The sequence below is a fragment of the Arachis hypogaea genome, chromosome 14 (assembly GCF_003086295.3).
Source record: "Arachis hypogaea cultivar Tifrunner chromosome 14, arahy.Tifrunner.gnm2.J5K5, whole genome shotgun sequence".
In the NCBI taxonomy this organism is placed as follows: Eukaryota; Viridiplantae; Streptophyta; class Magnoliopsida; order Fabales; family Fabaceae; genus Arachis; species Arachis hypogaea.
This window is the reverse complement of record NC_092049.1, coordinates 121,493,365-121,506,660: the sequence shown is the minus strand read 5'-3', so window position 1 is coordinate 121,506,660 and position 13,296 is coordinate 121,493,365. Positions and strand designations below refer to the sequence as shown.

The window sequence follows — 13,296 nt, the reverse complement described above, 5'->3', positions numbered from 1 at the left end:
CCCCCACAGACTCCGGAGAGACATATACATATGATCTCAGGCGGATTCGCGGGAGGGGGACTCACCAAGTCCTCTCGCAAAAGACACCTCAAGCGAGTCTACCAGGTCGGAAATGAATCATCCGACCTCCCTACTATTTCATTTACAAAGGAAGATGGGCAAGGAGTAATCCCTGGACACGACGATCCAGTGGTGATAACCATGATCCTAGTCAATGCCCATCTCCACAGAACCCTAGTAGATCAAGGAAGTTCGGCAGATATCCTTTTTAAGCCGGCATTTGACAAACTAGGGTTGGATGAAAAGGAGCTAAGAGCCTACCCCGACACCCTGTACGGGCTAGGTGACACGCCAATAAAATCACTGGAATTTTTACCCCTCCACACCACCTTTGGAAAGGGGAAAAATCCAAAACTCTGAATATAGACTTTATAGTCATCGACGTAGGGTCAGCATATAATGCCCTAATCGGCAGAGCTACCCTAAATCGACTCAGGGCAGTGATGTCCACCCCCATCTCTGCATGAAATTTCCGACACCCGCGGGAATAGCAACGGTGCAGGGAGACCAGAAGTTGGCAAGAAAATGCTACAATGAAAGCCTGAACCTAAGGGAAAAAGGCAAAGAAGTCAACACCGTAGAGCTCGGTGGCGCAAGGGCCAAAGAAGAGTTGCGACCGCAGCCAGGAGGAAAAACTGAGGAAATACATGTCGGCAAAGAGGAAGGGAAGAATACCTACATAGGAGCCAACCTGGGGGAAACCCTGAAGCAAGGGTTGACTAAGCTCCTAAGAGACAATTCTGACCTCTTTTCCTGGAAAGCTTCCGACATGCCTGGGATAGAGCCCGAGCTCATGTCCCACAAGCTCTCGGTATATCCGGGGTCGCGACTTGTACAACAGAGAAGATGCAAACTCGGCCCGGAACGAGCCCTAGCGGTGGAGGAGCAAGTACAGGCACTCTTAGAAGCCGGCTTCATCAGAGAAGTCAAATATCCAACATGGCTAGCCAATGTAGTGCTAGTCAAGAAGCAAAATGGCAAATGGAGAATGTGTGTCGACTACACCGACTTAAATAAGGCATGTCCCAAGGACCCTTATCCACTCCCAAGTATTGATACCCTAGTAGACTCTAGCTCGGGATATCAATACTTGTCGTTCATGGATGCCTACTCGGGATATAACCAAATCTCGATGTATGAGCCAGACCAGGAAAAAATATCATTCATCACGCCCAGAGCTAATTTTTGCTACGTGGTCATGCCATTTGGATTGAAAAATGCAGGGGCCACATATCAGAGGCTGATGAATAGGGTGTTCGCTTCTCACCTTGGGAGCTTAATGGAAGTCTACATCGACGACATGCTAGTAAAAACCAAGGAAGAAGTCGAACTCTTGTCGGACCTCTCGCAAGTCTTCGACACCATAAGGCTACACGGGATGAGGCTAAATCCCGCAAAGTGTGCCTTTTCAGTAGAGGCGGGAAAATTCCTAGGTTTTATGCTAACACAGAGAGGGATTGAAGCAAATCCCGATAAGTGTAAAGCTATCCTGGAAATGAAGAGCCCGACTTGCTTAAGAGAGGTTCAACAATTGAATGGCCGACTTGCAGCCCTCTCCAGGTTCTTGGCAGGATCAGCACTAAAATCCCTTCCACTGTTTTCTTTATTAAGAAAGGAATGCCAGTTCAAATGGACTCCGGAATGCGAAGGAGCATTCCAAGAGTTCAAAAGGTTCTTGAGTCAACCACCAATCCTAACCCGACCTCTAGTCGGGGAAGATCTCGTCTTTTATTTGTCCGTAGCAGACAAAGCTGTCGCATCAGCCCTGATAAGGGAGGACGAGGTCGGATAGCATCCAGTTTACTTCATCAGCAAAGTTCTATAAGGCCCCGAGCTAAGGTATCACAAACTAGAGAAGTTTGCCTACTCCTTAGTGATAGCCTCACGAAGGCTACGGCCTTACTTTCAAGCACATACAATAAGAGTCCGAACGAACCAAGCCATGAAGCAAATCCTCCAGAAGATGGATGTTGCGGGGAGAATGGTTCAATGGGCAATAGAGCTCTCCGAGTTCAACTTGAAGTATGAAACTCGGACAGCAATCAAAGCCCAATGCCTCACCGACTTCATAGCAGAGTACGCAGGGGACCAAGAGGAAAAGCCGACTACATGGGAACTCTATGTAGATGGATCCTCAAATAAAACAGGAAGCGGTGCAGGCATAATACTGGTAGATGAAAGGGGAACTCAAATAGAGGTATCCCTCAAATTTGAATTCCCAGCTTCAAATAATCAAGAAGAATATGAAGCCCTGATTGCAGGATTGAAGCTGGCAGAAGAAGTCGGTGCAACAAAAGTGATGATATACAGTGACTCTCAAGTGGTGACCTCCCAGATAAATGGAGAGTATCAGGCCAAAGACCCAAACATGAAGAGATACTTGGAAAAAACTTTGGAATACCTCGGCTACTTTGCGGAAACCGAGGTTAAGCATATAACTCAGGATCTCAATAGCAGAGCAGACGCCCTCTCCAAGTTAGCAAGTACTAAGCCAGGAGGGAATAATAGAAGCCTGATCCAGGAAACTCTCCAAGAGCCCTCGGTAGTGAAGGCAGAGGGCAAACAAGATGTCCTTGAGATATCCGGGCTAAACCTCGGATGGATGAACCCTTTGGTCGAATACCTAAAATTCGACATCCTCCCCAAGGAGGAAAAAGAGGCTAAGAAAATCCGGAGGGAAGCACAATACTACACAATGGTGAAAAATATCCTCTATAAGAGAGGAATATCAACACCATTGTTGAAGTGCGTACCGACCTCAAGGACCACTGAAGTACTAGAGAAGGTTCATAATGGGATCTGCGGAAATCATCTCGGAGCCAGGTCGCTAGCTAGGAAGGTCATCCGAGCTGGATTCTACTGGCAGACCTTGCAAAAAGATGCCACAGAGTTTGTGAAAAAGTGTCAGCCATGCCAGACGCATGCAAATTTCCACGTAGCTCCCCCCGAGGAGCTCATCAGTATAACTTCTCCATGGCCCTTCGCAAAATGGGGAATGGATTTGTTAGGCCCTTTTCCCCAGGCGCCAGGACAAGTCAAATATTTGATAGTGGGAATAGACTACTTCACAAAGTGGATAGAAGCAGAACCACTGGCTACCATCACAGCCCAAAGAAGTCGGAGGTTCCTCTACAAAAATATCATCACAAGGTATGTAATACCTTATTCCATTACTACAGATAACGGAACCCAGTTCACCGACTCTACCTTCAGAAGCCTAGTGGCCAGTATGAAAATCAAACACCAGTTCACCTCGGTGGAACATCCACAAGCCAATGGACAAGGCGAGGCAGCCAACAAAGTCATACTGGCAGGGCTGAAGAAAAGACTACAAGAAGTAAAGGGAGCCTGGACAGAAGAGCTCCCACAAGTGTTGTGGGCTTATCGGATGACGCCACAATCTGCTACTGGGGAAACACCCTTCCGACTTGTCTATGGCATAGAAGCCATGATACCAGTGGAAATCAGCGAGCAAAGTCCAAGGGTGATTTTCCATGATGAAATCGGGAACATACAGGGGCACAAAGAGGAGCTTGAATTGCTCCCCGAAGTCCGAGAGCAAGCCCAGATAAGAGAAGCAGCATTGAAACAAAGGATGACTACTAGATACAACAAAAAAGTCATTCGAAAGAGTTTTGCCCCAAACGATTTGGTCTTGATCAGAAACGACATTGGAGTCAACAAATCGGGGGAAGGAAAGCTAGCCGCCAATTGGAAAGGACCCTACAAAGTTAGCGAGGTCTTAGGAAAAAGGTTATTATAAGGTGACCGACCTAAGCGGCACCGAGTTACCAAGGTCGTGGCATGTTGTAACATGAAAAGGTACTATAGTTAAAAGCAAACTCTACTCCTTGATGTACTCTTTTCCCAACTTCACGATTTTTTCCCAAAAATCAAAGGGTTTTTTCTGAAGAAGGGTTTTTAATGAGGCATCATAGTAGAGGCTAAGGAGGAAAAGATTATTAAAAACCCTTAGTAGCAGTAAAGTACCTTCCCAAATTAATAAAGATCTTTTACAATATCTCTTATAAATTCCTTCTCGTTTATTTTTCTTTCTACGAAACGCACCGACTTAAGCTCGACAAAGCGTAAAAATCCCATGAACCGACCTAGATGGTCGTCAGGATAAAACGACGAGGTACAAGTCGATGTAAAGAGGTTATAAAAGTTGATGGTAAGAGACTCGGGAATATACCGACTCATAAGTCGAAGTGAGAATCCGAGTAGAAAGGAAAACACATCGCAAAAATAACCTAAGTCATAGGAACTCAATAAATCGCAAAGTTGAGTATGAGGAATAGCAAAAAGAGATCGAAAAACCTACCAAAAGGCATAAATACTGTCCTAAGTCCTTAAAACGAAAAGGCTCAGGAGGACAAACAAGCCAAAGAATGGGTTTTCAAAATCAGAAAAGCATAAAAAGCATGCACACAAAAAGGTAACTTAAACCCTTATCCAAAAAGGGTATTTATGAATATTTTGTTTACGGCCTCAAAAGGCCAAGAGAAATGTCAACCAAATCACAACAAACATAAGAAAGAGTTTAAAAAAGAGGGGACCCACAGGCCGGGCCCCCATATAGCCAACAAATTTTCAGAGATTATCACCACCAGAACCAGGAAGAGTAGTCGGATCACCACCAGAGCCAGGAAGAGTAGTCGGAGCACCATCAGTACCAGGGAGAGAAGTATCCATAGGAGATGGAGAGGAGGTTCCGTGAGGCCTTGAGGAACTCGGAGCATCCTTTGAACGAGGAGGGGACTCAATTATCCTCTGCCCCTGAGTTTTCAGTTCGGAATCGGTGACAGGCTTAGGAGAGGCAGGAGGATAAACTATGGCACCATCAATGACGATTTTGTCAGGATCCAAAGGAGAAAGATCAAGGTCGGGAGCAAGAACTCCGACCTGATCCTTAAAAATCCTCCAGGCCTCCTCGGCACCTTCAGCAATAGAGTCCTCCAACTCGGCATAGGCAGTCCGAGAATTCAACAAGTCCTTCCTCACAGCCACGAGGTCCTCGAACAAGCTCGAATAACTCTCCTGCGCCTTCTTCCTCAAGCCCTCCTCCATGTTGCATTGGGCTTGTAGCTTGCTCTCCTTCTCCCGAAGGCCATCCCTCTCCTCCTTCAACTCAGCGACCTCCTTCTTCAACTCCTTCTCATGTTTCTGATATATGAGAAGCCTTTCCTTCAGCTCGTCAACCTTCGAGGTTGAACCCAGAGAGCTAAGAGGAGTCTTCTCAACCATATCAAGAAACTTTGTACAAACCCCCGCCGCCCTGATACTCTCCTGGGCCAGAATAGTGAGGTGGTTCCGAACAAAAACATCATCCATACCTATACGGATGTGAGGATAGATGTATTTTCGGACAAACTGAGGTGCATCCACCTTAGCCTCACCATCAAAAGAAGAGCTAGACTCTAAAGTCTTACGCTTCTTCTTCTCTGGCTCAGAAGAAGATCGGGGGGGAGGGGGCGGCTGAGAAGAAGCCGAAGAGGAAATAACAATGGGTTGAGAAGGAGTCCCCAAAGTTCGGAAAGAAGGAGGAGGAGGAGGAAGAGGAGAGCTAGTTACCTTGGCACCGCCAGCCGTGGCACGGGACCTTGCCTTGGCCTTCTGGACTCTCTGGTAAGACTCACTGGAGTTCTTCTTTGCCATCTCTACAAAAACAATCAGTAGCTAAAAAGTCAGAGATGTCGGTAAAAGAAATCGCAAGTCGGAAACAAAGTAGAAAAATAAAAAGCTACCTAGTTGTGTCTGGACAAAGGTCGGCGACCCCTGGAGAAATTTTTTGGTATCCAGATATGGGGCCCTCCCTCACACTTTTCGGAGGAACCCCACAATGGCTGCCTCCACTTCATCCAGATCATCCAAACTATATTTCTCACAGGGGGAAGCCTCCAACCAATATAGAGAAAAGCGAGGAGAAGAATTCTCATCCAAGAAAAAGGGGTGGTGACCCTCTACGCCTTGAACTTTGAAAAAATAATTTTTGAAGTCATGGAAGGATTCATCAAAAAGGGTGAAAACTCTCCGACCTTGTATAGCTCGGAAAGACACCCATTGTTGCTTGTTATTTTGCCCACTGAAGGGCTTGGTCATGTGGAAGAGATAAAAGAAAATCCTCAAGGAAGTCGGAAAGTCTAAAGCATGGCTGATAAACTGGTAGATTTTCAGAAAACCCCAAGAGTTGGGGTGAAGTTGGGTAGGAGCGACTCGACAGTGACGTAAGACAGCCATTTCGAAGTCAAAAAATGGAAGAAAAACACCCAAACGGGTAACCATGCTCTCGTACATGTAGAAAAAATGAGGGATCACCTCAGTGGCCCTCCCGAAACAAACCCGGTCTTCCGGACCCGGGACCACCAATTCATACTTCGGCTCATCCTCCTCAGAAGTACAAATTCGGTGATGAGTGCGAAGGTTGGTGATAAATTCGGAATCAACCAAAGGTTCCTCTCTTAAGACCGTGACATCGACCCATTGAGCAAGAACTTCTACAGAAGACATTCTTTCCTAAGGTATGATGAAAACCTACAAAGGGAAAAGAAAAAGAATAAAAAACGAGAGTTCCTAAGAGGGCATGGAATTAAACAGAAGCCTACGACGTCACCTTCTCTCCCTCTAAACAATAAAAAGCATACAAACAGAAGCACTTAGTAAAAGAGAAGGGGAGAAAGAACCAACCTTTGCCTGGAAAAAGGTAGAAGAAGATGAAAGCCTTCAAACGAAAATGCTCCACGAACAGATGAGAAGAAAATTTGAAAAATCGCAGAAACGAAACAACGAAAGAGAGGGAAAGTATTTATAAACATGTTAGGGGCATAATGGTAAAAACAGAGCAGTCATTAATGGGTGCACCGTTACCAAGGTAATTAATACCTACGCAAACCTCTAACGGACGCGACGTTTGATTAGACGTAACTATGAAAACCAAAAGTCACAAAAGTCACGTCGGTTCCGAACAAACACGTCGGTTCCCTCACAAGTCGGCTACGACCCCGAGTAGAATACTCGAACCCAAATCTTAAAAGAAATTGGGCTCGAGTAGGGGCACTGTTCATACCCTGCCCAATGATAAGGCCCAGGTCCAAATAAAAGGCCCAATTCGAAGGATTGAGCCTCGCCCTATACCGACCTTCCTCCTACGAAGTCGGTTCTTACCACGACTTACCCTAAAGAAGTCGGGAATGAGGATTAGCTGGCAGATAAGCACTCATTTAAATGAGTAACTACCCCTAGAATCTCTCTAACCACTTCCAGGAGCCATATCTCAACCTCCCTTAGATAAAGAGACGGTTATCACCCTAAAAAGGTGGCACTACTTCAACGGTGGTTATTGGTTCACCACTATAAATACACTGACTCCCCTCAGGTATCAAAAAGTTCCAATACACTCTAAACCTGTTTTGCTCCCTTTGGTGACTTTGGCATCGGAGTGTCTTTGTAGGTACCACCCCCCTTTCTCTCCATACGGAAGTCGGACGGGGCCTTGGAGCATCAATCCACTTGGATATTCCCTCACTCAAACGATTGGGCCCGCCAAACTAACCCAATCCATTAATCTCCGGTTACCCACCGTAACACCAACGTTGATGATATTTTGATTTCAAAAATGAATATAATACCAATAAATGAAATTATTCATTCCAACTAAATTTTAACAAAGACAAATTTCTTTAAATACTATTATTGATGAGTAATTATTCTACTTAAAGACAAATACTATTTTTTTCTATGATATTTTCTAACTCGATAGACCTTAAGGGAAAATACTATTTTTTTCACTATATGTTTTAATTCGGCTATTCAAGGAGTGAATGAGTGAGATGATCAATCAACCAATCTAAATTAATTTAGACAACACTAATTATTTTAAATATTTTTAATATTAAAAATCATTAAATTTTAATTTTAATTTTAATTTTATAAAATATTTATAGTGATAATTATTATATATTCTTTTCATTTAATTCTCTTTAACAAAAAATTTCATATATTTTTATGTATTATGTCGTGTAGGATACCGGAATATATATTAGTTTAGGGTTAAAAAGTAAATTGCGAATTTTTAATATTAAAAATTAAATATATTAATTCCGAATAAAACGACGTCGTTTTGTTTACTTGGAAAACAAAAAAGTAGAACCATTCGTGAACCAAACAACCCCCCCCCCCTCCCCTTTCTTGCCCCAATCATTCGTGCACTCCCTGGTGACCTCTGAAGCCAAGGAAAACCCTAGCCCTTCATCGCCGCCGCCGTCCCCAGGTCCTCAGCGCCGCCGCTGCTTCCTCTTCCCCGTGTCGTTTTCATCTTCGCTGGCACGTCGTTTTCATCTTCCTCTTCCCCAGGTAGCTCGGCACGTCGTTTTCATCTTTGCTGGCTTCTCGGCACGGAACCCAGGTTAGTGGCCCTGCTTTCAATTCTTCGCCTCCGCTTCTTCCTTTTGATTTCTGAATGTTCGGTCTTCTTCTTCTTCGTTTGAAGTTCTGAAATTGTTGTTCAATTTTTGTTCCATGTTTCTTGTAATGTTTTGTAAATTGTAATTGTCTTCTGCTGATGGATCTGTTTGTATTTGCTGGTTGCTGATGGCTGTAATTTTTGTTTTCAAATTTACTGATGGCTCGATGGCTCTGTTACTGATGGCTCGATGGCTCTGTTAGTTGCTGATGGCTCTTAATTTTTTTGTTCAAATTTACTGATGGCTTTGTTTGTAGTTGCTGGTTTTGCTGGGTGAAGATTTAGTGTTTTGGAACGTTTTATAATGTGCCAATGTTTGTAATTGCTGGCTTTGTTTGTAATTGCTGGGTGAAGGTTTAGTATTTTGTGATTATTGGTTAATGTTTTGGTTTAGTGTTCTCTCTTTTCCAGATTTCCCTTCTCCCTGTATTTCTGCATGTTGCTGAATTGGTAATCAATAAATTTACTAGGATTTGTTAAATTTGTTGCTGTAACTTGAATTTGTTGCTGAATTTGTTGCTTCCCAGTCACAGAATCAGAACAGAATGCTCAGTCAGTGCTTGATTGATTGGCTTTGCTCACTGATTGTATTTGATGATAAATTTTAAATTGATAACTTTTAAATTTTAAATTTCCACTGCCTATGTTACTGATTCACTGTTCTTTCAGTGCTTTTTGTTGAATTGTGATGAGCTTTGTTAAAATTTGCACTGCCTATATTACTGAGTGTTCCTTCAGTGCTTTTTGTTGTTGTTAATCATTGTGATGAACTTTGTTAAAATTTGCACTGCCTATGTTACTGATTCACGGATTCATCCCTCTCGTCATTATCATTGGCATGAACTCTGAACCAAAACCCCAGCTCTCTGGATAAAATTGTAACGACTAACGAAAGCTGATTGGGACTTTTTCTTCTACTTAAGGTATGAATCAGAATGATGAGGCCAAGTTGTGAATACACAAGTGTCAACGGACTATAATATATATTGAGTTTGTGACATTAGAAGGGTGTAATAATAACAATAATGGAGTCATGTTATTTGAATATTGAAGTTTAACATTTAAACTCTCAGCTTCTCAGCCCTGTTTGATTCTTCATCTCAGGCAATTGAATCGAATCAACCAGGCCTTCCTTTTCTTTTTCTTTTAGTTGATTATTAATTTTTCTAATATATGTAGCTTTCTGAATCAAATGGATCAGATTATGTAGTTTTCTTGATTTGGGATATTTTCGGAGACGCATTAGAAGAGCTATTTTATTATTATGTTTGATATAATAATATTCACATGTTCTCTATGCTTGTGATTGTTTCGGTGTTTACATTTTCTTTCCAAGTCACTTGCTGTGGTTGTTCTTTCCAAGTCATATTGGTTTTGGTGATCTAAACACGTAAGAATTTAGTTGAACAAAATATTGATCCAAAGTCATATCTTTGTTTCTGCAGCAGTTCTTCTAAGTATTGTACCCCTATCCGTTGAGGTACACTCTCTTCCTCTGTCTTTGATTCTTATCATCTAACCAACTAGTAATTGCAAACCTCAAATTCTCTTATTATTATTTTATTAAAATTGTGTTAGTAATTTGATTTGGAAGGGGTTGGGTTGGGTTGGGTTGGGTTTCATATGAATTAGGGTTTGTTGAAAGAAGAAAGGAGATGTCGTACCTGTTGCCGCACTTGCATTCGGGATGGGCGGTGGATCAGGCGATTCTTGCGGAGGAGGAGCGTCTCGTTGTCATCCGCTTCGGCCATGATTGGGATGAGACCTGCATGCAGGTAATTCCTACCCTAATGTTTTTTAACATTAGAGTCTGGCTTGGATTGATTTTCGTGTATTGGAGTATAAAACTGAGTTGATTGTTGTAATAATGAGCTGTAAGTGTTTATCATCAAATATACACGTTTTATGAATTTTTTTATGTATGTATGATCTAGCCGTTAGTATTGCTTGAATTGGGATTCAATTCATGTGGTTTGATGTGGCTCATCAATCCAGCAGGCAGTATAGATTATATGAAGGATTGTTTTCCTGTCACAACGACACAGCTTGAATCGTGCAGCGATTGCTGGTTTGCAATGTGTCCATGTGTTCTCTCGAACCCTTTACCTTTCTTTATGGTCTCCCTCTCTCCATAAGACAAAGGAGAGACAAGGAGGATGCCTTATTGTGCGCCTGCAAATAAATGGTGTGTCCTATAGAAAGGAGGAAGAGGTTCAGAGGAAACTAAATGGCTGAAAAGCCGAACATCGGGTTTTATGGCTAACTGAAATATAAAGAAAGACCAAATAACAGCTGACGAATTGAATTTCGAAACACAGCTTTTTGCCTGCTCAAATATTCTGGTACAACCCCTTTATCTTTGTTCCTTTATGCTGAACTAATTACCAATCCACCAGGTAAAAAGATAAAGAAAATTATAGTCAGTCGTTCAAATTGACTAATTTACTTTTTTGCTTAGACCGTTGATGAATTAGTTGAATTTAGGTGATTATAATGTTATATTAAAAGAAAGTTATCTTTTTTTGTTATTTAGGATGTGATTCATGATTCAGCTCAACTCGTGGTCCTGAAAATAAGTTTGCAATTTGAATCTCGACGACCATGATCTGGCTTATTGAAATTGACTAATATTAGTAAATCTTATAGGACTTTTTATTCTTCAATGAACATGATGATGTTGGTTGAATGTCTACGAGTGTGCCTCAACCAACCTAGTTTTTGTATGTTTATCCCAAATTTTGTAATTTTTGTGTCTTTGCATTTGTGCCTGCCTTCCAGAATGAAGATGTGGTTTTGGTTGATACATGTTACTTTGAAGTAGCATTATATTTAGATTATTATGACGAAACACCATAGAAATTGTAGCATGGTGTCTTGTCATCTAAATAATAATTTGTTTTTTGCTTGCTCAGATGGATGAAGTGTTGGCATCAGTTGCTGAAACAATAAAAAACTTTGCTGTAATTTACCTTGTGGACATCACGGAGGTTCCTGATTTCAACACCATGTACGAGCTCTATGACCCATCCACAGTGATGTTCTTCTTTAGGAACAAGCACATTATGATAGACCTTGGCACTGGAAACAACAACAAGATCAACTGGGCTCTCAAGGACAAGCAAGAGTTCATCGACATTATCGAGACAGTTTACCGAGGGGCAAGGAAGGGCCGTGGTCTCGTGATTGCCCCCAAAGATTATTCAACCAAGTACCGTTACTAAGCCTCACAAGCAAACATTGCTGCTTTCTTGTAATCACCATATATTGTGCATCATACCTTTGATGTTTCTGGATCTGTAAGACAATTCCTGTGTTTAATTTTTCTTCCAAAAACTGCTTAGCTGCTATTACCAGCAATATATGGTGGCTTTACTGCTTAGCTGCTTAGTCTGTTTTTATCATGTTAGCGGAGCAGTGCTCTGCTCTGGTAGCATGCAACGTGTTATTTGGCGAAAATTGCAACAGGTGCTCTTACTTATAAATTATAATCTATGATTGCAACTTTCTCATTACAGAATTTTATTTATTTTTTGAAGTTGATTATTCACCGTATGTGGTAACAAGTTGATGAAGGCATCTTGTAATTATTTGAATTACGTATCATCCTTCAAAATGTAAGCTTACAGTGCTTGCTTATATAGCAAGTTATTACATATTGCATAACTAACTCAAAATAGACTCACTTGTAACAAACTACAACTAACTATAGCTGAGCTAACTCCTAACTATACAAGATGAGTAGTTGAGAGGCTATATCAGGTAACACCTCCGTAAAATTGGGAGTGTATATGTCCAACAATTCCAATTTGCGATGAATAGTTGTGAAAGTAGCTGGAGGTAGAGGCTTAGTTAGTAAGTCAACTATTTGGTCATGTATGGAGATAGGGAGCAAATGAATCAGACCTTCCATGAATTTGTCACGAACCACATGGCAATCAACCTCAATATGCTTAGTGCATTCATGAAAAACTAGATTAGATGCTATATGAATAACTAACTGGCTATCACAAAAACACTAGTTGGCTTTGACAAACGTACTCCAAGGTCAAAGGGGATATAGCTTAACCATATCGCTTTCCTTGAATGCTGTTGTAAGGGCCCTGTATTCTACTTTCGAGGAGCTACATGAGACTGTCATTTGCTTCTTGATTTTCCATGAAACCAACGATGGTCCAAGATAAAAGCAATAAGCAAAAGTGGAGTGATGTGTATCTGGGCATGCTGTCCAATCTAAGTTTGAAAAGTCTGTGACATAGAGATCATTGTGTGTAGGGAAGAATAAACCTTGTGCTGGTGCAAATTTAAGATATCTCAACACTCTATGAGTAGCTTGCATATGGGATGTGGTATGTTTGCCCAAGTATTGTATTAGGTGACCCAAGGCATAGCTAAGGTCTGGTCAAGTGTTAGTGAGATATAGCAATTTTCCAATAAGCTTCATATATTCTACTATCCTTGCTTAGCTTTGCACTGTAGTCCATAAAAGTCGATGCCGGTTTGCAATCTTCAAAAACCATGATCTGTCAATAAATCCAACACATACTTCGTTTCGTATAGAGTGATTCCTTTATCTGATAGATCTAGCAACCTCTAAGCCAAGGAAGAATTTCAAATCTCCAATGTCCTTGATTCTAAATCTTTCATCAAGCTCCTTCTTTATGAGATTGATCTCTGCCAAGTCATTTTCAGCAAGCACCAAGTTGTTTACATATACTAACACTGTAGTTAAGCTCGAATCTGATTGTTTGGTGAACAAACTATAGTCTGATCTGCAC

General features: G+C 41.7%; 1 protein-coding gene across 4 annotated transcripts; it reads left to right on the top strand.

The window, feature by feature from the left end:
* Window positions 1-8,088: 8,088 nt before the first annotated feature.
* On the top strand, window positions 8,089-12,033 carry LOC112743900 (thioredoxin-like protein YLS8). Of its 4 annotated transcripts, none has more exons than XM_025793318.3 (5): window positions 8,176-8,464; window positions 9,384-9,444; window positions 9,967-10,001; window positions 10,154-10,296; window positions 11,434-12,033. In XM_025793318.3, exons 4-5 carry the CDS (start codon window positions 10,177-10,179, stop codon window positions 11,740-11,742), a joined length of 429 nt encoding a protein of 142 aa, XP_025649103.1. In that variant the 5' UTR covers window positions 8,176-8,464; window positions 9,384-9,444; window positions 9,967-10,001; window positions 10,154-10,176; the 3' UTR covers window positions 11,743-12,033. The 4 variants fall into 4 exon arrangements, with proteins under 4 accessions (XP_025649102.1, XP_025649101.1, XP_025649103.1 ...); XM_025793319.3 differs by having other exon boundaries at window positions 8,190-8,464; window positions 9,970-10,001; XM_025793317.3 differs by lacking the exon at window positions 9,384-9,444 and having other exon boundaries at window positions 8,089-8,464; window positions 9,970-10,001.
* Window positions 12,034-13,296: the final 1,263 nt, after the last annotated feature.

Coding starts and splice junctions, on each gene's coding strand:
- LOC112743900 (XM_025793317.3), top strand. CDS start 10,177: ATGTCGTACCTGTTGCCGCACTTGCATTCGGGATGGGCGGTGGATCAG. Junction 10,297..11,433: donor GGGATGAGACCTGCATGCAG/GTAATTCCTACC, acceptor TTGCTTGCTCAG/ATGGATGAAGTGTTGGCATC.